The sequence below is a fragment of the Gavia stellata genome, chromosome 18 (genome assembly GCF_030936135.1).
Source record: "Gavia stellata isolate bGavSte3 chromosome 18, bGavSte3.hap2, whole genome shotgun sequence".
Lineage (NCBI taxonomy): Eukaryota > Metazoa > Chordata > Aves > Gaviiformes > Gaviidae > Gavia > Gavia stellata.
This window is the reverse complement of record NC_082611.1, coordinates 19458109-19482109: the sequence shown is the minus strand read 5'-3', so window position 1 is coordinate 19482109 and position 24001 is coordinate 19458109. Positions and strand designations below refer to the sequence as shown.

The window sequence follows — 24001 nt, the reverse complement described above, 5'->3', positions numbered from 1 at the left end:
GCAGGGTCACCTAGGAGGACAGACCAGCTTACTCAGGGCTTTATCCATGTTAGTCTTGAAAAGCTCTGAAGACAGACACTGCACAACATCTCTGGGCAACCTGTTCCCCTGCCTGACTGTCCTCAGGGTGAAAAAGTTTTCCTTCATATGTTGTCAGAACATTTCTCAACGGAGCTTTTGTCTGTTCCTCCCACCATGCATCACAACTTTGTGAAGGGCCTGGCCACATCGTCTTGATGACCACCTCCCTGCAAGTACTGGCAGGCAGTTAGGTCCCGCTCACCCTGAAGCCTCCTCCAGGTTGAACAAGCCCAGTACCATCAGCCTTTCCTCACAGACGGGTGCTTCAGCCTCCTAATCGTCTTGGTGGCCCTCTGCTGAACTTGCTCCAGTTTATTTATGTCTTTGCTGTGTCGGGTGCTCAAAACGGGTCACAATATTCTAGACATGGTTTCACAGCTGTTAGGTAGGGTGGGATAATCATCACTTTGTTCAATCTACTGGCTATGCTCCTCTTGAAACAGCCCACGATGCTGTTGGTCATCTTGGCTGCCACAGAACATCCTGGCTGATGTTCAGCTTGCTGTCTATCAAGATGCCCAGGTACTTCTCAGCAGAGCTGTGTCCTAAACAGTCAGTCTCCAGCCTATATTGCTGTCGGGGTTATTCCTTCCCGAGGGCAGGACTTTGCATTTGTCCTTGCTGAATTCCATAATGTTCCTGGCAGCTCATTCCTCCAGTCTGTCCCTCTGAAAGGGAGCTCTGTCCTCTAGCGTATCAAAGCCTTAATAACTCCTGGTCTTCACTCTACCCCTTCAAAAGATTTCAAAACAGAAGGGTAATTCTACCAACAGAAAATATCTCAGCAGCACAGAACCTTCTGCCATTCTCTCAGGTAACTTAGTATTAGCCATTCCCTGCTTCTTCCTTCTGGACCTGTTTTTCCTACGAGTCCTCCAACTGTACTGTAAGCTGCACCAGTATTAACTCTTCTCTCTAGTATTTTCAATTCCTGCTGTACAAAACAGGACACACAAAACAGAAAGATTACCACTCTCTCTGTCAAAACAAAGATAAGCCCAACAAGGTAAACATGACCTCCCCCAGCAAAAAGAACCTGGGTCGAAGGTGCTCATGACAGCTTCTTGCACCAGCTCTGGTGCAGTATACCCTCAAGTCATTTTACATCTTTCCGTTAAGACTGTAACCCCGTTTTAATAAGCTGAGGTGCAGACGTCAAAGCGTCTTTGCCCTAAGTATCTTGGGAAGGTATGATGGACAACATACAGTAACACTGCACTAAAAAAGGAAGCAGACAGCTGAATGCCATCTGATGACATACCTCTGCTACATCTGCCAAAGACCGTGACACAAAAGAGTCCCGTGAGTTTCCATCCAGAAGGCTGGGTCCCAGTAAGGAGGTGCCACTGGCAGTCCCAACAGGAGTTGGCAACATTTTTCGTCCCTTCTCGGGGGAGATGAAACTTGCTGCAAAGAATAGGCACATCAGTAAGTCACTGCACTGGATGTTTGCAATTGGGAGGATAAAGAGAAGGACAAGGAAATTGAAAATGGAGGACAGATGTCCGTTTCTTCTCTCTCTTAAAAATTATGTGTTACCAGCATGAACAGCATCAGCACACTGCTAAGAGTACAAAGACTCATTTCACTGGCCCCATTAAATACTAATTAAAAAAACCACCAACCAAACCCCAAACAAACCCAGTGATCTCATGTCTCTGAGATTATGCTCGCCAAGCACAGAACGAAGCCTATTTTTCCAACAGCAGAGCCAAGGGCATCTTTTCATTTTGGCAGAACAGCCAAAATGTCTCAACCTAACTGATGAGTCAGGCTTCAAACAGACTACAAAGATCTGCCAAGGAATTACTTGTCCCAAGGTATGGGCCCCAATCTAGCAACAGGATCTTTTCAGAAACAGACTTGTAAAGAGAAAGAAAGTGTATTGAAGACAACACTGTTGAAATGAAAGCAAGAAGTAAGGGAAGAATTCTACAAACATCCTACCGGGTTTACAATTTTCTGAAGAACTCACTTCTAATAAAGAATGTGGTGGTTTGTTTTTTTTTTTTTTTTTTTTTTTTGAAAGGCAAGAGCATTTTTGTTGCAGCTCTCCACGTACTGACACTTACAAAACAAGCTGCTGAGAGACGAGTCTGTGGAGTCATTGGGGTACCACTGGGGATCATGGCTGGGAGAGGCAATCCAGTTCTGTTGAGGACTACTGGATGGGGAGGGAAGACTTTTGGAGCTATCACTGCCATTCAGCTTTGCAGGAGAGAGAGAAACACCTTCACCTGTAAGCCAATGAATCACTGATTCAGTCAATGCGGTAAAGTTACAAGACACTGCACCAATTTACGTTTAGAAAGGAAAAAACCCAAAACAACAAAACCCCACCTATATATATGCTAGAAAATAAAGGCTAGGCACATAATTTTATTTCCAACAGATATTAAAAAAAACAACCCAAGAACTGCTTCCTGGAAAAGCTTCTGCTGACATGTAAGATGACAGGGATTTTTTTAATTTAATAGGAAAACTTTAGCTAAGCTCAGACTTACTGTATTGACCAGAGCTGATAGCTATTTCAATGATAGAATCACTGATCTGAGTGGCAGGTTCTCCTTGAGAAAGCACATCTTCAGGTGGTCCAGGCAGAGAAATATCCAAGAGAGCAGAAACATTGGGAGGAGAGAGCCGGGTACTGGAAGCCTCTGATGAAGGAAGTGCAGGGGTGGAAAGACCATTCTGGAGGGGAGTCTTGGACAGTTCCGACAGAGAAAGGACTGATGTGCCCTGTTACAAGAAACAGAGTGAATTGTTCATAAATTTATGAAGGACTTGGAAATCTGTCTGAAAAGCAACAGCTTAGCTCCTAAGCATCAGATTAAAATCAGACTTTAGGGAAAAGAAAAAAAAAGAGGACTAATAATCCAACAGCTAATATTCCTAAAATTTTAGGAATATATTATTGTATAATAAAGTTGTATTATTTTCATGAAAAATATCTGTTAAGCATAAACAAATATGCTTCAGCCCATATCCTGCCAAATCATCTGAAAAAAATATGGGTCTGTAACATTCCAAAGACTATTTAATACAGCCTACATAACAGAAACAAGCATAATAATAAAATTAACATGATTTCGATGAACCTACAAGACAGTTCTTAAAAATTAATAGTTAATTTGCCTTTGTATAGGCAAAAAACCTGTAACTGCTTGAAGAGTATAGATATATTCTAAACTGCTAACTCACTCCTCTTTACAGCCAGACTTCCCAAAACTCAACTGATCTTTTTTAAGGAGTCTCGTTATTAGTACCTCATCATAGAGGTGTTTGTGATTTTTTTTTTTCCCCCTGATGTAGTATATACAAAGCTGTCCTGAGAGCAAAGAACCATAAGGTAAGGCCCCATTACCACAAATAAATGCCTAGTAGGTTCATGTCCTAACATCTGTGCTATTAAAAAAGTCTTCCTCTCCTTTAGGTACTCCAATCAAATTACTTTGACCTTTTTCACATGTACCTGTCACAGAAAGGGTGGACAGCTTCCACTAAAAAAAAGAAAAGCCTGTATTCTGAGGCTTAAATATCTAACGCAAGGTCCCGGATCCCACTGGAGAAGGAGGTTGGGGATAGGATGACAACACTCTTATAACTTAGGTGCTGCCACAGTTACTTTTGAAGAAGTATCTATGTCTTATTGGCTCCAGCATAAAGAAAAGTGATCCTCTGAAGAGGATGCTGGCATTACAATCCCAGTTTTAGTCTTAATACTCCTCCTTCAGCAACATACAAGCAGCAGGACTGCCAATTGCTGAAATCCTTCTTTGTGATGTCTAAAATACACATGTACGATATAGCTATTATAAACTCCTCCACTGTATCAAGAAATATGTAAAACCTGTTTGTCCTTTAGAGGTCAGAGACTGTCAGCTTCACTTTGCTTTTTCAGAGAATGGCACTCACATAAATTTAAGCAGCTTTCCTAAATTTCTTTCACTTCCTCAGATGCTGGAGATGATTTCAATTCCCACAAAAGAGTACCAATAGTGTACAATCACCTGGGAAAAAGGGGTTTTAACTAGTAATACCAGTGGTGTTTTCAGAATGTTACCCATTTCATACAGCTGTTCTTTCAACACATACTCTACCTGGAAACCATCAGGAACGGCCTCCTGCTCATGCCGTGCTGGTAGGCTGATGAACGGAACCCGACACCCAGGGCCTGAGCCCTAGAAGCACAATAGAAATCACGTGAGTAACAAACATTTACACGAGATGCTGCAAATATAGCTGGGGAGGTAATAGACACGTGCCTATCACCGTTTATGCATGCTCTTTTTACATAGCGTGCCTTTCAAAATCGTCCATCAACTCCCCGAGAAAAATTACACGGACTAACAGGTATCTGGGTCTCAATGAAAGAAACAGCAAGGAGAAATCACAGTTTCCATTCCAAATACATCCCTAAAGGTCCGTGTTTAGCCCCAAATTCCCTCCTGAATTACTGTTTATTGAAATGCTCATGTTTCTTTTCAAGCCCAGATTTCTGGATGGCCAACTTCAACAGTCTCACAGCTGAAAACTGTTCCATAGGATGGAACTCTGTTCAATTTAATCATGATTTGATCCCTCAACCCTGAAATACACACTATACAATATAGATTGGGTTTGCTACGATAAAAGTGTCTAACAGCAAGTCCCAGGAGAAAGCTCACTGAAGAGTCATTAGTAACACGTTAATAATGCAATGAAAGAGAAGACACTTAACTACTTTAAAAAGCATGCTCAAGAGACTCTGACCTCTACAGCGGTGATGGAGCCTCCATTCTGATGTGCTACTGTTGACTCCTGCCCTGTTACCACCGTGGTCACTCCATCTGGTGACAATGGAGATACACCTGACAAACCATCTGCATCCAGGACAGACACAGGGCTACCAGGGATAATACCAGCACTTTTAGCTGCCAAGTCGATAGCACCTTTTGTAAAACAAAAAAGCAAAGAAACATGTTACAAGCCTCTTCTTCAGGCAATTACTTTGTTGTGACTCATCTAAAAGATGATTTTTTAAAAATTGCCTGGAGTCAAAACGTAACACATGTAAAAAGCAAAAATGGTAATTATCTGATCAGCTATATCAGTTGTTCCTCTTCACAAAGTATAACATTTCTTTCAGCTGAAACGTTTAATTCTTCTGCCCTGTTCCAATATATTATCAGGTATATCACGAGAGTTTAGAGAAACATCCTTGTTCTACCCCCCTACCCTTTCCTTCTATTTTTTTTTTCTTTTTTTGTCCTGCAAATTGTTAAGTTTTTGATTATGCAATTTCTAGAAATTTCCTATAGTTTACTAGAGGAGCTATAAAAACAACATAGCCTTATTTTGTCATCTTGCTACTAGCAGCCATTTAGACTCAATATAAAAAAACCCTTATGTTGTTGCAGGGTCAACCTCACCCAGATCTTTTAAAATCCACTTAAAACATCTGAATGTCTTCCCATCAGAGAATCCTTTAAGTAAAACACAGAGGCAGTCATTGTTTTCACCTCACTAATCATTCCAATTATGGGACCCATTCTTTTGTTGCAAGATGGTATTTGCTTGGGGGACACCAGCATGTTTTTCTTGTAGAATTCATAATCATGTTAGTAAATAAGCTGTTTTTAAGTTTCTTTCAAATAGGTCACAATCCCTTTTCAAAGCGGTCTTACAAGAGAACATCACAAAAGTGCTCAATTTGGGCAACTTCTAACCCCTTGCTTTGCCTGCAGGTCATTCACAGCGAAGGAACCTAGCTCAGACTGTTCCACCGCTGACTGCTCCCTTTCTGCAGTCACCCAAAGCCACAGAAAGTAAGATATCATTAACACAGCTGTTTTCTTTAACTTCCAAAGGCACTAATGATTTTACCTAGGAAATAGAAACCAATAATGTAACATCATACACATCACAACAGACGATGACTCCGATTCTGTTTAAGAAATAACTTACTAGACAGATGGTTGGTAGCCTGGGTTGGAAGAACTTTGGGCACAATTGGACGAGAAACAGCAGCTTTAGTCAGTGAGGACTGGATTGGCCGAAATGAACCTCTCCCTAGGGTGAAGGATTAAATACCTCTCAAGCAAATGAAATCTAACATCTTTAAAGCAGAGCAGTTCAGTGGAAGCAAACCAATTCCAAGCAGTAGCAAGCTCCAGGAATGCAAGTAGTGAGACTATGAAACAGACTTGAAATAGTAATGCAAGCTACATGCAGCCAGTGCCTTATCACAAAAAGGCAACAGCAAGTGTTGCTGTGTTATTGAAGCTACTTTCATTATTTTCAGTGAAGATAACCTTTAAGGTCTCATGTTGATTTTGAGATTTAAGCCGAGATGGGGGATCACCTGTACTACCATAGTACTCAAGAGTGTATCAGCAGAAAAGGACAAATGGGTAGTATATTGATTTACTTTATGAAATTTAGACATTATCCCAGGTACTAGGAAACATCCATTATAAAATCTAGACAAATTATTACACCCTACAGAAAAAAATTCTCATCTAAGTAATTTATTCCAAAATTTTGTCTCCTTGTAGAGAACTTCTTACTCTTTCCTGCTTTCAATACCGGGAAACGGAAGAAAAAAATTTCTGTCATAATCATGACTTCCTTAACAATGACCCAGGAGAACAATCCCATCGTCCTGTAGGAAGTGACTCAAGCAACCGATAGATGACTGGTTTTGAAAGGATATTTTCCTATTTAGAAATTATTCCTTTCTGCAGTTTTAAGGGACACTTTCTAGTCCATCTCATGGCAGCAAAGAAGTGATAGAAGATAGGCAGACTCACCTGTAATGGACGAGTTGGACAAGATAGAAAAGGAACAGACATGCTGGGACGGATTTCCAGATGGCCTGGGCAGCAGTGTTCTCTATGTGAGAAACAACAATAAACCAAAACATATTTAAATACAGACCAGAGGGTAAAGATCATCTTCTAAGGCACAGAAGTTCATGATACCTTCCAGAATAAGCAGAGTATCTACATGGCACGGCTATAATGCAACAGACACAGCAGTAAGGTCTGTGTAATCTTGAGAAAGAAGCTACAGATAGGAATCGTGTGTTTTCTCTGTAAACTACTGTAGACAAAATTTCCACATGGACAATTCTCAGAGAAATGCTAATTAGAACTATATTCCTTCCTGATTATTCTTGCAGTAATTTTCAAATCTCCCACAGAATTACAGCAGTGATCTTAAGGATGGGATCTAGTCTGTGTGCAAACTGATCTTCCGTCACAATTAAACAAGTGTGAATTAATGAGGCAACTGTATGTACTTGGGAGCTCTTAAAACAAGTGGAATTGCATAGACCAGAATATCTCAGTACCAAAAAATAGTATGTATGTAATTTCTAGGTCTCCTATTCTTATACAAAGCAGAAGAGACAAAAGGGCATATTGACACTTGGTAACTTGGTTTTCCCCAAATGAGTTTCCACTATTTTGGTTTTAGATTTCTCCTATTGTCTCCACCTGCCACAAGTCCCTATGACAAGCCTGTGGTTTCACACTGGCATGTGCCTTTTTGCTGGGTTATCAGAGTAGTCGAAGGGAGGTTAATGCCTGCCTACTGCAGAAGTTCCATGGCAACAGGCTACCTCTTCTATACATCTCTTTGCAAGTCCCGTTTTTTTCCAGAAATCATTGTTCTTTCAAGTAGTGTTATATTTCAGTACAGAGGTTTATACCGACCCCAGTTTAACAGCCATTAGTGAGTACAAAGCAGAAAAAAAAATACCTAAAGGGAGATCTTGTTGCAATAACACAGATCAGGATACCAGATGAACACACTGCTTGTGCATCACTACCAGCAGGCCCAAACAGCAGAACCTGCGTTCAGTTGAGGGGCTTTTTTATTTTTTCCAAACTACTTCCTGCACTGGACTACTACTATTGTTGACATTCCTCATATAGGGAATATAACATGGCTGGTTACAAGATGGACTAAAATGCTTGTTCCTTCATATGTTCAGCTTCACTCTTCCAGCAGATGTATGAGGGAAGTTCAGGTTTTTTATTTCAGTTAGGTGCAAATCATTATAGCCTTACTGATATCTATTCAGGAAGCAAAACAGGCATTTCACACTTTGCAAATTGTTCTGACCTGTACTACTAATGGCTTCCGCAAGTGCCTGTTCCGTAACTTCCTTGGCTTTGGCAAGAAGAAGTCTGACTGCATCTGGACAAGAATAGGAAATGCATTAGAAAGTATTGTAAGCATGCATACACAGAATAAATTATAACCCCCAAGCTCTGTTTTTCAATAAAGTTGTAACTGTTTATTAAAATACTGTGTTTTGTTTCAGACAATAGAATATTCTGTCTGCTAGAGTAGGAAAATTTTCCACCAGGAATGTATTTTTTTTTTCCTTCTTGTTTTGTGGAGATAAAGCTTTCTCCCAAAAAAAGCCATTTCACTACTTAACTACTGCAGCTTGCTATGAAGTTGTTACTGAGATTGTATATAAAAATATAAAACGAGTATTTGAATTAAATATAGCAATGAGGTTATATTAAAATTAGCTGTATGGTAAGAAGGGTATCAGTTTTGCTAAACCTGGCAAATGTATTTGCTGGAGCAACTTAATTAGAGAGTGAACCAGTTTCATCAGGCTGTGTGATGGCATTCAGATTCAAGTCTGAAGAGATGATGTCACTTCAAAGCATATTTATATAAGTAAAAATCTGACTAATTTCAGCTAATATAATGTTATGCTTGAGCACCCCTAGAAGCACTGCTCCATAGGGAAACCCATCCTTTCTGATGAACAAAAAAAATCCCTGTAATACTACTGGAAGCTGGCTTGGGCACTACATGCTACTTTTTTCATTCAGTCATCTCACTTACACTGATTGTGTCTAAGTGCTGCCGGAAGGTCAGTTCTGCTTCTTTGCTAGGCAAGAACAGTTTCCCATGGCGGCTGTTGGGTGGTAGAGTTGTAGGAACCGCAAAGAGTCCACCATCCGCATCAGTGCTTCCAGAACTTGAAGGACCAGCCACCAAGAGAGGTCTAGGGAGGTTTCTCAAACCTAGAAGATTTTAACAGTAATTTAAATGAAGTAAAGCGAAAACAAAAAGAAAGTAACTATTTAGTAATTGAAGGCTCATACAGAGAGCTGGGACTTATGGATTCTGGCTCTGCCACCATCTGTTTGTGATCTCAAATCTATGAAACTCTCGATACTTCAGTTCTCCCACCTGCAAATTGACAGTATTTACCTGCTTCACAAGGACACTGCAGACATTCACTTGCTCTGAAATCCTTGGCTTAAATGCAATTTTACGCTACTAAAGAAACTAGAATTTAAGCACCCAGTTTTAAGCCCCACACAGGCTGTGTTAACCAGTTAATCTATTCAGCTTGTAGAAATACTTGAGGGCCCTTCCCACTAAACAAACTATATATCCACCGTTCCTTTTGTAGGGGAAGATAATACAAACATAGACTCATTCTACAATGTTTATGTTTTATTTACACTCCCTTCCCCACCCCCGTGGTAATTCGAAGCACAACTCCAATAAAGTCATTCTGGTGACAGAGAAATGAAAGAGCAGTGATCAATTTACCAGAATACCTTCCAAAAGATGGATTGGCTTAGAAATGCGTTTGGTAACGTTGAAATAATAGCATCTGGTCTGAGTAAAACTTCTCAATTTACACTGAAATTTGAAAAACGTTGTAGGATTTCGCAGCGCTGTGCCCACTCTGCAGGCATCCAGCTAGGATGAAAACCAGTATTGTTGGTTACCTCAGAATGACGTACTAAGAAGCGTACCTGCCTCTCTTCCACAGAGGTGCTCGCTGCCCGTCTAACACCGGGTTTCATTACAATAGACAGTAACGGTTATTTTCACACTCACATTGCGCCCCTACTTGTCCTGGTACCCCAGCCTCTACTGCTGGGCTGGAGATCTCGGCTGGGAGGCAGCAGGCACCTGACTCACCCCGAGGGGAAAGAAGCAAGTGGGCAATGATTCTTAGTCATGCCAGCTGGCTGCCTCCCTGGGCAGGAAGACAATACAGCACAAGCTTGGGCCACACTAGTGCAGAGACGGGTATACGCAACAGTATTCCAGAAGTGTTTTGAAGAACAAACTTTGTTTACCTAACAAATAAACCTACAGATTTTATTATCCTCCTATTTAAAAGATGGAATTGCCACCTCCACCCTGCTGCTCTAGATTCTGCTGTTTTTCCAAAGGTTAGTTAAAACTGCAGTGTGACAACGTATCTAAAAATCAATTAAATGCAGAATAACATAGAAATTTGTGCCTCCTGCCTGACCAGGAGTTGGAGAGAATAGTTAAAGATAATACACACGATATTATCTTTAAAAAAAAGTAATAAAGGAGTGCAACTATAATTGCATGATATTCTAAGCACTGTAGGTGATGTTGCATCACAGCTGTTGCTTCACTTTTTCTAATCTCTTTGCATGATTCTTTTTATCTTCTTTTTCGTCTCTCCAGCTAGCTGTGTGGCTTTTGTGGAGCTGTTAGTTTGCCAAAGCCTTCAGTTCTGGAGCGGACACAGACTATCTTCTAATCTTTATTTTCTATTGAGAAGGCCTAATCAATTTATCTTTAATTAAAAAAACCCAAAGGACGAAACCCAAAAAGCAGTTAGCACCTAGACAGACTCAGGACCAAAGTCTGAGGGAACACACCTAGAAGGCTTATCACCAAAAGTAACCTAGCAGTTTACTTTCTGACAGCCAAATTACTGCAGTCATTTAATAGCACTGTATATGAGGATACAAAGAAGCTTGATAATTACTGTATACGACAGGTTGCAATCCAGACCACAAACAATCTTATTTTAGGTCCAGAACACCCTTATCAGGGCTGATAAAAAGGATTCAGTTTGTCTACCAAAACAACACAGCTCAGGGTGAAGATATCAGACTTCCCTGGGCATCCGTTTGACACACTGGAATGCCGCTACCTCAGGCCTAAGTCGAGTGCATTACCCCAGGCAGAACTGCTGAGAAGCTAGACTAATTAACTAGGTAGAACTTTGTACTGAACACACTTTTACTGCTCCTCTGTTCAAGCCACACAGCTCAGATGAAGCCAACTTGGCTATCTTTGGTACTGTACAAAAGCAGGAATACATAGTCTGTATTTTTCACTTCCTGACTTTGCACTAAAGACTACGTGCTTCATTATAGTATGTTAAACCATAGTGCTGCACAACCCTCCTTGTAATTCAGTGATGCGAATCAAAGACTGACATGGACCATTATATTTGGGTTTGAATCAATGAAGCTCTATGTAAGCAGAAGAGATGTCTGTTTCTAGGGGATCAGACACAAAACAAAGTATTACCATCTTGCTGTTTCTGTCTGGTATCCTCAGTGGAGGATCCTTACTCTTAAAATGCTTTAGAATGGATTTTCAAGGCATTAGAGAAGCATAAAGTACAATCTCATAAAAATGGATGTCGCAAACTAAGGAAGTTTGATTCTACTTGCAAGGCTGATTTAAAAAGGTATGTCCTTCAAGCCTGCGTATCAGGCTTGATACATGTAACAATTTATCCATTTGATCTATTAAATTATTGGCTTTTTACTAGATATTTAAGTACGTCCTTGTCTGCAAGTAAGCGCAATGAAGCTTTAGACAAAGATGAAATTTCTGTAATACCATTTTAAAATGAAAACCACACAGCGCACCAAGTGTGTTTTAAAGCATCAGTTAAATTGCTCATGGTCCATTGCTTCTTACAGCATGGTGTGAGAAGGACAGCGTATGAACCACAGTTGTTCCCAGTAACCCTGACACCTTCACAAACTTTTCTAAAGTCATAAAACATTTGTTGGCTAATGCAGCTGGACTGAAGAATAGAACCGAAATTCTTGGTCTGCATGGCTAGGGCTCACACGTTACAGCAGCTGTACCTTCTATTAAAAGGCAATTCATAATCATTCCGTATTTTATAATGGCAGAATGGCACAGAAAATGTTCAGTAATTATTTTCTCAACAAACTTCATACCATATATTCACTCTCCTGCTCTGTAAGCCTTCACTCTCCTGAGATCCCATACCCTGTATCAGTCAGCTCCTAACAAATACCAGCATCTTCTGTAAGAGTGACTTGTGAGACAACTTCTGGATTGTAAATCGTATTATTGATGTGCATTGTTTTTCAAGACTCCAAGAAGTATTGAATTTAGAACAACTCTGAAGCAAATTAAGATATACCAACGTTCTTAAATAGTTAAGTTTGTAAGAGTAAGAACATTCGTTCTCCCCATGTTACATTACTGGGATGTACTCATCACAGAATGAGGTACTAATGGTCTCATCTCTTGAAACGGATTTTTATGAATACTCACTTGAGGAGCTGGAAGCAGCACCAGGAGAAAAAGTCTTGTTGTTGCGAAGGGCAGATTGATTTCGTGCACAACCTGGACTCCTGCTGCTGATGGCAATCACCTTTCCCGGAGGAGTCAGTGACTGCTCCTCTTGAGCAGGCTTTATAGGTGACGTGGCAACAGAGCTCATCTCGGGCGTCTGAAAATGCACGTGCATTAAACGAATATTGTGTATTGTTACAACAAATACATTGTTAAACTCATTCTACTTAGGAAGCTTAAGAAAAATAATCTGTCGTGCTACAATATCTTTAAGTACTCTAACCAATACCTCTGTGTGTGTTTGGTGGGCAGCTGAAATTCCCCTCCTATGCACTTAGCAGTGTTAAATGTCATCGGTTCAGTATCGTTAATTTATGTTACAATCGGGTTAACACTCAACAAGCTTCACACAGTGTGCTGGACCACCCCAAGATAAAAATAAAAAACCAGAGGGGGAGGGGGAAAAATAAAGATAAAGACACAGCTTTGTCATAGTAACGGAAAAGGTGTTGTTTTTAATTCAGTGCAAAACTTGTTTTCATAAACTCTAACCATCCAGAGGGCTCCTCTGCTTGGAAGTACACCTGGACAAAAACATTTTGCTCTTAATTCTGATCAAGTAGAGACCAATAGTTTTGAATTTTTTCCCATCCCTTCTCCTATTTCATACTGTAACACAGCAATAACAAGAGGCACATGGCAAGGTGCTTTACTAATTTTCCAGGCCTGTCCAGTTATTTCATTACATTGTTTAAAAGCTTTTCTAGAAAACGCTCCCTTTTTAAGGAATCTGTGTGCAACCACAGGCATAAAATTACCACCCACACTTGACTGCAATGCAATTTGCTAGTTTGGTTTATGCTGGTAATCTTCATTTAAAGGAATGAACTACAACAGAGTTGGCCATTTTGACTTTGCTACATATTGTATTGAGAAAATAGCAGGGATCTAGACAATCAATCCTTCCTCTGTTAAAGCACCCTGTGGCAAAAATATTATGGTTCCTATCATTATTTGATGAAATGCAGAGGATTTAAGAGACAAAACTTTCAAAAAGTCTACAGTACTTTCAATTAGGCAGTAAATATCATCCTCGCCTCTTGAATATCTATCAGTCCCACGACATTCATTGCCACAAGAAGAGTATCTCTTTCTGAAACACAGCGAGTATGAAGTGGTATTTGACAAATAAAAGAAAAGGTTATGTTACTTCTTTTTATTGGAATGTATGATATGGCACATATCGGAAAGAGCTCCTTCATTTTTCAGTAGCACTATGCCACTTTGATTAAGATACTAAAAGTGCTAAAGTGACAGGAAAACACTTGCAAATAATAACTGCTGGGTTCCCCCCCCCCCTTCTCACCCTCTCCCCCCAAGCCTAAGGGGATGTCCTTTCTAGTTTGTGATTGTTTAATCATGTCAGCCCTGGCTGTCACATGTGTCACCAGAAGCAAAAGTAGATGCCAGAAGAGGAGACACTGTCACCGATCTGTGAGATGTCAGACCAAAAGTCTTCACAGTTTAAACAAAATCTATATCTGGAGCTGTATCTGAGCAAAGATGGTTTTAAATTTATAAAATCCTGCGTTCTATGTCTATAAAATCAAGATCAAAAGGAGCTTCAAGTCTGCACCAATAAAGAAAGATCAAAGAACTACGTGTGTTTGGGAATAGCAATACGTTTGCATCCTATGCTGGAATACGGTGCAAATGGTATCTTTAATTCATCGTATCTCCATCATGGGAATTAAATCAGATCTGTTGAATTCTGTGTCTTCTTGGTCTTTAAAAGGATGTTTTACTAAGTTTCAGACGGTTGCACTAGGTGGAAATGGTTGCCCAGGTATCATAGGGACAGATCTTAAACATTAGTTACAAGGCACAAGAAGGAAAGCAAGTTAATTCCCAGTTGTCTGCCTAAAGAAGAAGCTATTTTTCTGGGTCTGTTAAACAACTATCCTAGAGTCTGGGAATTTTCACAAAAATCACTGTGGCAGTCACAGTTATATTGGCTATGCTATCACAAAGAAATAAACCCTTTTCACACTTAAACTACATAGACATTGGAAGTTAAGGGTTGCAGTTTTCACATGGAATATTAATCTCATCTAGGCTCCATTTCCCACAAAATGTTGTGCCAGATGATCTTTCAAGGTCCCTTCCAGACTGGGCTGTTCTATGGTTCTACGAACCTGAGAGAATAGAAGGCACCTACCTAACCTAACGACTGATCTTTTCAGCAGTCACATTAAATGTTCACTGTAGTATCATTCAGACTCACAGCAAACCAGAAACTAAAGCAAATGCAGCAGCTGGGTTGTGTTGGTTTTTGTGTTGTTTGTTTTTTTTTTTAAACACAGGAATCTCCAAGATCTTGACAAGGCTGGTCATTGATTTACTATGAACACACAGCTAGGCAATTATTCCCCAGATCAAATAAGAGTTTAGGATCTGGAGTATGAACAAGAGCTACTTACTGGTTTGGGATTGACTTCCGTAGAGATGAGTTTTAAAAGGCAGTTCAGGAGTCTCTGCTTGTGAAAGGTGGTACATGCAGGAACAGCACTTGTTTCAGATGTTTGCTCCCTAGCATCCTGGGTTTCCGGCTCCAAGACAGCCAACCAGTCATATTCCAGCTGCAACTTGTTCGGTTTGCCCATCATGAGGTAGACTTCAGCCAGCGTAAGGCTCTCAGAAGTTCTTAGACTCCATCCTTCTTCTCTAACCTGTTGAGAGAGCCGGCTTGGGTCATCCTTGAGAGACTTTGTACTAGATTGTCCCTGAGGTGGAGGTGGAAATGAGGAGCCCAGCTTCTCTTGAGAATCCTCCATTACTGCATCTGTTATATCCTTGGTACAAGCATCAAGCTGCTGGCCCTGGCTGTGGTTAGCCTGAGTTTCGTATCTGGATGGGCCACTGCCGGGTGAAGCCACACCACCTCTCGGTAGCTGTGAATAGGAGTCAGATGCCTCTGTGCTCCTCCCGCTTGGAAAAGCCACAGGAGAAGTATCACCAGCTGCTGGAGTAGAGTCTTTCCCATGCAGTTTGTCTGTGCAAGAACATTTCTCTGGGACGATCAGGTCCTGACAGGACTTCATGTACCGTGGGAATGGATCGAGCAGAGAGAGCTCCTCTACATCAGGGATCTTACTGCAAGCACAAGCTGTGCTGCACGATGGTAGCACAGTTGCTTGCTCACTGGCCAGAGCCTCCCTGCCCTCCACACAGAAGGCCACTGAGCTCAGCTTTTCGTGGTTCCCTCCTGGATCTTGTAGTCCAGAAGGCAGTTTTTGGAGAGAATTAGTGATGCCAAGATTTGAGGCTGTTCCTTCCACCAGGCCAGTCTCTGGGGTGCCATCTTCAGCGCTTGCAGAAACTTCAGCTGTGGGCTGTGAGGTTCTGCTTGACTCTGTAGTGCTCTCCGCCCTTCCAACACCCTTACCTTCTGTTCCCCGCGTGTATTTTAGCTGTCCCCTAGCCGTCCCCTGACCACTCTGTATGCCTAAGATTTGTGCAGGGGGTAGTAAGTGAGAGTCTTTCGTGTTCTGTTTGCATTTGCCAGTTTCCTGCCAATGCACTGTGCAGAAAGCCTTGGAGTGGACCACTCTGGCTACCCCAGGCAGCGGAGTGAGTGTACAGTTCTCTCCTGGAAAGAGATGGAGCATCACTTTCTCCTCTGAGAAGCCGCCTCTTGTTTCTGAGTCTCTGGAGTCTTGAAGCTGCCGTTCTTCTAGTGTTTTACGCTAAAAAAGATGTGTCAAAGAATACAACAATCATCTGTCCTTTCCAAAAAAGCACCTGGTAGCCTATTTTGCAAGTTAAAAAAAAAAAGTAGAACATGTCCTTGATCAGCTTTATTCGGCATAGATACGAAGACCCTATGATCAGAAATTAAACCCCTTTGTGGTGATAAGGACTATACTGAAGACCTGCTACAAGCACAAACTAAATCTCTGTTCCAGACAAAATTACTTATCTCTGCTTCACACACCGTTGTAATTGTAGAAAAAACCCAACCAACCAACAATTCCCAACAAAACCAAGCAAAAAACCCCTAACGTCACTGCATAGCAAAACGGACTCCCCTTTCTGTGCAGTAACCTCCACCTCACATGTTTTGACATCCTTCTAAGTTTCAAGTGCTATGCTGCTACTTCTTCCAGGCTCACAAATTAAAAAGAAAAGCCTGAATTAAAGGACTAAGAACAGGATACAGCATACCAGTCAAGAGAGGAACAGAATGGCGATAACTCACAAATCTTTCTACTCCATGGATCAAAGTTCAGAGGCAGGGATACCTCTAACGTTGTACGGCTCAGACAGCGTACAGATACATAACAGGTAGCAGCAGCTACCTAGACAAGAAGCTTAAGCCTTCATTTGGTGAAACTGCATAAAGCAAGTGGAAAGACCTGTCCTTAACCTCTTTGCTGAATCTGGAAACAAAATCGTCAGTTATTATCCAGGCTTCTGTGGTGGTCACCCGTCCATAATGAAACCGAGTAAGCTCACTGTTTAAGGAAATGAAATAAAGGCAGGGAGCTTCATTTATTACTAACTAGCTTTTCAGGGGATCATAGTAGAGAAGAGTTGAGCTAAAAGTGGAGTACTATGGGATTTCCCATGAAAGGCTCCATTAGTGATGCTGAGATACTGACCTCTACCAGCACGGGCTGGTCAATTTATAAGGTAGAATCACATTTCCGTTGCAAAAATGAACTTAGTATAGGAAGGGAATTGCTCCCAGGACACAGCATACAAAACAGACTAAGCAGGAAAAGGATACAATACGCACTTCATGGAGAGCCCACTTCTGCTTCAGGAACTCAATAAGGCTGGAGACCTTCCGATGTAACTCCACAATCATTCTGTATACAAGATACACAAAGCAAGGGAACAGAGAAAAAATGTCAGCAGAAGTTCAAATCACAGCCTTGATGCCAGAATGGGAATTAAGGGAAAAAAATGGCATTCTGTAATACAAGCACAGAGAACTCACTTACCACTCTCAAGCTCTAAATAAAAAAAAAACCCAAGAAAAACAAAAACATACGTTATCTCGCAACTTTAAGATCTAGATAACTCACAACTGATAAAGATCTAAAAGCCTATCAGATAAATCTGACTACCATGATTCAAGATACAGATGGAAGAAGACAGAAAAAGATGGCAAGATTTAGCTAAACTGCAAAAGTGCAGGCAAGGCACAAAGCTACCACATGAAGCATAGAAAGAAGGAGAAAAAGGGGCACAAAAAAACCCCCAAAATTTACTTTTTGCTCTCAAAGCATTTTACAAAATAAACCTAATGCTAAAAATCTTCACTCTCCTCTCTGCATGATCTTTGGTCATTATATGGAAGGAAGTACTTTTAAAAGAACAATCGACATTACAGAGGCCTCGTGTTTTCTCCCCCGAGTCTTGGACTAGATGTAAGTACTAGGGTGAACAGCCATTGATGACACTGAAATAGCAGCACCAACTACATTTTGCAGGGAGCAGATTAAGCAACAAATACCTTCCTTTCTGCTAGCATCACTGCATTGCAACTGACGTGTTCAGAGTCAGTGCAGGCGACTGTAGTAAAAAAAGTGGTTTACTTCCCTCCCCTGTGCCTCTGTCTCATGGTACGTTCAGTACAAATTTTAGTAGAACTAGTGCTGCATATCTCCATTTTACTTGCGTTCTGCTCTGACAGCTGGGTGCAAGTGGCACAAAGTATAGTCATCTCCAACTCTAGTAGCTTCTATCATTACTCAAAAGATATAAAGAATGGTAATCTAATTTTCAAATCTGGTATCTCATGTTTACAACAATCATGTACTCCGATTGAACAAAGTCTTCGGAATAAGTACATTTAGGCAAACTGCATTATCAGAGATGAACTGCCCAGTTGGCAAAGAGAACACTGAAGAGAGAGAAAGATGCTAGAATGCTGCTCACATATTTCCCTATTCTATTCTGAGCACCACAATCAGTTCTTCATTACCTAAGCCGTGGATTCTGGGCAAGACTCTGTACTCGAGCCCATGCATGATTATTTCGTGGCTGCAACTCCACAGGGACCTTGAGAGGAAGACGTACTGGCTTCTGGTCCTCTTCATCACTAACGCCTGAAGGGAGATGAAGCACAAAGGGCATGGGTCAAAGCAAGGACAATTCAGTCGGAACACTATATGCTCAATTTACACGAAAAAAGCATCACAGACATCAGCATCACCTACAGACAATTTACGCAGCTCAGCTTCACCTGCGGAGCCTGCCTCCTTAAGATTACCGCCTGTTCCAATATGTTTATTTTTTTCCTTCGACACTGCAGTGGTACTGGAGCTTTCAGTTGAGCAAGCAGTGTCAAAATCAGGTGGCTGGAAACTTCGAACAAGTATACTATTTCAGACCTTTAAACTGCACTGATTCTACTTATTGGGGGGGAAGGAAGAGGAAGAAAAAACCCCCAAAACAAAAACCACACAAAACCCAAAAAATCACACAGAGCTGAACTGGAGAAGGTAAAAAAGAAGTCTAAAATGCTCATTGCTAAACAACATACTACTTCTTATTCACTGGCACAAAGGACTAAACTTTGCATATGGTGAAAGCACAACTGGCAAAGCAGTAGCAATTGTGTCTCGTGTAGCTATTTCCTTTTCAGTTTAGCTAGTGACATACTGCAAGACTTAAAGACCTGGGTGGGTCCTATTTGGATTATACAAGCAAACAGGATAAGTGAGACAATAGGAACATATCTGTGCCCCACACAAATGTGAAATAGCACTAATTCCCCTGCCAGTGATGTACACATCAGAACAGGCCTACTCACTCTCTTATTCTTCCAACCATCTGTTAAAACCCTTTCACGTTCCAGCGTCTCTTACTTACCATCTGGATCACAGAGTTTCTTCAAAGCCCTGCACATCGGAGCTTTGATACGAAGATTTCTGCCTTTGTAACGAACAGTCGTAGCCCTGAATACATTGAAAGAGAAGTATTTACAGGCACCATTAACAAAAGTTTGTGAATACGTACATATTAGGGACACAGTCAAATACAATCATGGCGATAGGAATGAACAAAGAAACGTAGGGGTTTGCAGTACAGACTCACAAGAGCATTTAATCTTTTCTATCACCTTACTTTTCATTATAGAAATGCTACTCTTGTGATCCTCCTCTTCCAGACTTTCAAGAAACATTGGGCTGTCCACTGAGGAAGGGATTGCTATTTTATAAAGCAGACCAGAATTATGTTATTTCAGTTGAAGAGTACCCTCAGAGACAGTTTCTTCATAAAAGACAAGTGGTTTTGCTTTAGTCTCCTCTTTATACTCCTAACTCTTAATTACGGGAAGAAAAAGTCTGAAGTTTTTGAAGAGTCTTCCATTCTGGAATATCAACATCACATCTATTGCAGAAATGAGGTCTAACAGCTTGTGCAGGAATCTGAACAAAATAACTTTTACAGTATGATTTCACTGGCTTTTACCTTCAATATCACATTAACAGCTATAAAGATCCTTAAAAGCAAGAGTCCATTTTTGTTTTCACACAGTGGAGCTATCTGATTCCTTCACTCAGACAGCCCTGTTTTCTTGTTAGAGACTTAAAAGGCAGGCATTGAGACCAACAAAGTTACTGATGGCAGTATTTGCTACCTAATACTTCAAGCAGTAAGGAGCAGCTAGCATAGAAGCAGCAGGACTGAACACAGGTCCTTGCAAGTGAAGTGAAAGAAATTAGGGAGAATATTCCTATAGCAGGATCTTATTTTTTCCTATGCTGTAAGGAAGGCAACATCAGGCAGAAAGATCACTTGTCTACACTGCTAAGAGGGAAATTCACAAAAGGGCAGCAGAAGTGAAACCAGACCTGAGAAGATGGAGCTGATGAGGTGAGCAGATCAAAAGTTTCACGTACTAAGCTGTGAGCTTCTACAGATTCAGAATATCCCAGGGCTGGAAGGGCACATTTCCTCAATCTGCACTGAGCTACCAGAAGCTAGAGGGAGTATGTTAGCCCTCACTCCTTCTAACGAGCTCTGACACAGAAGCAGTGATGGCTTAACTAATGAAAAGAGGAGAAGGCTCTCAAGTGCTGTAGAGAAACTAGCAATAGTACTACTTCAGAAAAAATAAAGGTGATCCAAGAGCTACTTGCCTGGTTTTAAATAGTGCTTCCTATTCCCACATCTGCAACAGCAGACAACACTACAGCTGCTATAACAGAAGCACTGTTGTCACCTTTCCTCTTTCAACAGAACCCTAACTTGAATTGGTTGAAGACAGCTGGTCCCACCAAGTACTATGGTCAATCTCTGCCAGTGGAAGGACTCTTTAAGGAGGAGATAGTAACATTTGTGGATTAACGATGAAAGGTAAAACTTTCCCCTGGTCATTGCGATGGACACCTTAGCCTTAATGCACGAGGCTTAATATTCTCTTGTCATTATATGAAAGTGCAAATATGATTTTATCAGAAAATCAGCATTTTTTAGAAAATAAATTGCCTGAAAATAAGTTTAATCATATGCAGCTAGCGCCCTTTTATTTTTTTTTTTTTTAAATGTGTAAATAAACCAAGTTTCAATACAAGTGAGGACAAGTTAACAGGGACTGCAATTTATAAAAACAGGAAACTCTACTACAAATTCTGCTGCTCTCAAATTCAGCTGGTCAATGTTTGGACAACTTCTCTCTGGGGTCTGAATCTTTCGGTGGAGAATCTCTGCTTTTCTTCACGAGTCCAGACTTTGGTCTCAGCCAGCACTCAGAAGCAGCAGCTTACTATAAAAGTGCCTGGTACAAAACCCAAAGGATTTGGCAGAACCTAGAAAATTTGCAGTAAATAAAAACTCTAGATACATATTACATTTCTTTGTCCAGTGCTTATTATAATTTTCTTCAAGAACAGTAACTGAAAAAACAGCTGAGGACCAAAAATCTTCACTTTTACTATAGCTCCTAGAAATCTCTCTTCCTGTTACATAGTTTTACACTAAAGTAACACATCCTCATGATTCACAACAAATACCCTTTGCCTTTAACTACAGGGATTCAATGAAAGCTACATTTACTCTATTGCCACTAATCCTGTTCATCACAGTAAGTAATTTTATAAAGCTTATGTTGAGATCATAGGATGCACGAATACATCCAAACGCTAGAAAACACGAAGTCTGGGAATGTGATAGAATGGTTGTATGGAAAACAATGCTGCTGCATGAACACGCCAAAATTATTGCCTTCCTTGTTCTTGCAAGGAGTTAATTACAGCAATCAGAACTGCTGTAATGATTTCCTTGCTTAGTGAAGATATGCCTAGATGCTCTCTCCCATTCTAGTGAAAAACAGTTTCATAATAGCCTCATACAAAATCCACTAAAGCCAGTGAAAAGAAAGCCAGTAATTCAATGCACCTCGAAACAGGTTGCTAAATTGCAAATTTACAGTACTTCAGGACAGCAAATTCTTTTGACTACTTGTGCAAGCTGAGACTCTCCTGAGTCTTGATTTTAGCTAACACAACACCTTTTTATCAAATGGGCCCTTGAAGTAGCTGCACATAAGTGAAGAGTCAGAAATAGCATTAATATTATTATTATTGTAACTTTGACAGTGTAAGGGTATAAGCGAGAAGGGGTTTGTGGGGAGAAACAGCATTTCTTCTTAGATTACCCGATATGACTATATAAAACAGACAAGCTTTATGGAAATTGTTCCGTCACAGTACTTGACAGTGACTGAAAGAAGGGCCTAAATGCTCAAAAGGCTATTTGATCCACCTAGAACAGCTAAGCTAATTTGATCAAGAAAAAGAAGGAAGAAAAGCACTACTGTTCATTTTTCATATTTTCTATTTCTCTTCAAGAGCCTAACTGGTTGGTCGTAAGGCATTTATTGAGTCAGGCTTCCTGGCAGTTGTTCCTGATCAATTTGTCTACCACCTGCTCAGCTGCACCTTGGGTTGCAGATACCCGCTATCTGTTACCACCACAGAGCAGCTCACAAATGAGCAACAAATCAGCGTCATAAGCTCCTGATCACATTTGTATCTGTGCTTAAAAGGCAGAGAGGGAAAAAAAAAAAAACCCCACCCACGAAAACTTAGGATAAAAGCCAGAAAAGAAGTGTGAAAAACACAAGTATATTATAGAAAAGATATTAAAAAAATAAATCTAGGAGGAAAATCATATTGGAGGAAAGAAAATAAATGCAAAACTGCTGATAGCCCTAAAAGAAGAGCAGAAACTACTGTATTCCCCGAGTACTGAGTGAGAACGGCACAGTTTAGAAGTCAACTAGCAAAGTACACTGTTCAGTAAATGAAGGAACACAGAACACACAAATTTGACAAAACAGCATTAAAAACTTCACATGGAAGTTATCACCCTGCCACTACAGCACTCTTCCATGACTACAGCAATCAGTATTTTTTTTTTCATTGTTCCCTAAAATACTTTTTAGAAGTAGAATTCCAGCTCTCTATATTCAGGTGTTCTGCTTGGAGGGTCAGGAATAATTCCCCTAATTCCCTTTTGCATTAAGTATGATGCGTTTCAAGCAATCCAGGCAAAGTCTGATAAGTTATTCTTTAAGCTAATATAAAATCAGATATATTTAAAAGACTGTAGTTTCCTAATTGAAATCCATGGCTGGGAAGCTGGGAAAAGAATAGCTCTAATTTAAAAGAAAAGCACAGTAAAAAGGAGACAGACTGCAACAGAACTACTCTTAGCCTAAAAAGACTTCCTTCCTTCTCTTCGCTTGCCTAGATCCTGGATGTTTCCAAATGCAGAAAATGGTAAATCTTAAAAAAAGTTATTCTACTGAATATGCATTAAGAACTACTAGTATAACTTGACACCAAGAACATATTCTACCTACTTGAAAAGATAACTTTTGTATACGAATTTTTTCAGGATGAATTGCTATTTTATTATCAAGATTTTTAGGGAGTCACAAATTCCCCCTCAGCATGCCAAACGGTGTTTACAAGGACATCGAAAGCAAGGAAGGATCACTCGCACTCCACACAAAGCACACCCAGGAACCGAACCAGACAGATCGATCAATACCTGTTAAAAGTTTCTGTCTTTAATGGTCTTTCTTACTTGTGATATGAAGAGCCTCTCGGGTTGGGGGGCAAAACCACATATGCTAACAGACACTGAGCGGTACTGTGCTTTAACAGTTGCGTATTTACGGTATTTCTTTAATTATGTGTGTTGTGGGTTGTTGGTTGTTTTTTTTTTTAAACTCATCCACAAATCCTATAGATTTACAAAGACATCCAGAAAATACTTTCAATAAAAAAATACATTTGAGGAAATAAATGTAAAGATTGTTGCAAAACCTAAGTTAAATAAAAATGTTTCACTCCTAAAAGTGAAACAAACCAAAAAACCTTTGGTTTAAGTTCATTTAAATGGGTTTCTGGGTAGTTCTAATATACTGTCATAAATCTTTGTTTCTTGTTATATATCCTAATCACACAATTCAGCAATGTATCGCTGCTGTAATAAAAAGCTAGCAACAAAGGACCGGGCAGAAAGTGAT

General features: G+C 40.4%; 1 protein-coding gene across 1 annotated transcript in view; it reads right to left on the bottom strand.

The window, feature by feature from the left end:
* CRAMP1 (cramped chromatin regulator homolog 1) overlaps positions 1–24001 on the bottom strand; it is a 44855-nt gene that overhangs the window by 1697 nt on the left and 19157 nt on the right. Inside the window, exons 6-19 of the mRNA XM_009807051.2 lie at positions 19330–19415; positions 18440–18563; positions 17237–17318; positions 14928–16193; positions 12427–12604; positions 8935–9116; positions 8191–8265; positions 6873–6954; positions 6028–6132; positions 4834–5012; positions 4182–4262; positions 2586–2820; positions 2154–2318; positions 1343–1488 (exon numbers count right to left, since the gene is read on the bottom strand). Coding sequence (XP_009805353.2) covers positions 1343–1488; positions 2154–2318; positions 2586–2820; positions 4182–4262; positions 4834–5012; positions 6028–6132; positions 6873–6954; positions 8191–8265; positions 8935–9116; positions 12427–12604; positions 14928–16193; positions 17237–17318; positions 18440–18563; positions 19330–19415 — 2986 coding nt within the window. The remainder of the gene's footprint in view (positions 1–1342; positions 1489–2153; positions 2319–2585; positions 2821–4181; positions 4263–4833; positions 5013–6027; positions 6133–6872; positions 6955–8190; positions 8266–8934; positions 9117–12426; positions 12605–14927; positions 16194–17236; positions 17319–18439; positions 18564–19329; positions 19416–24001) is intronic.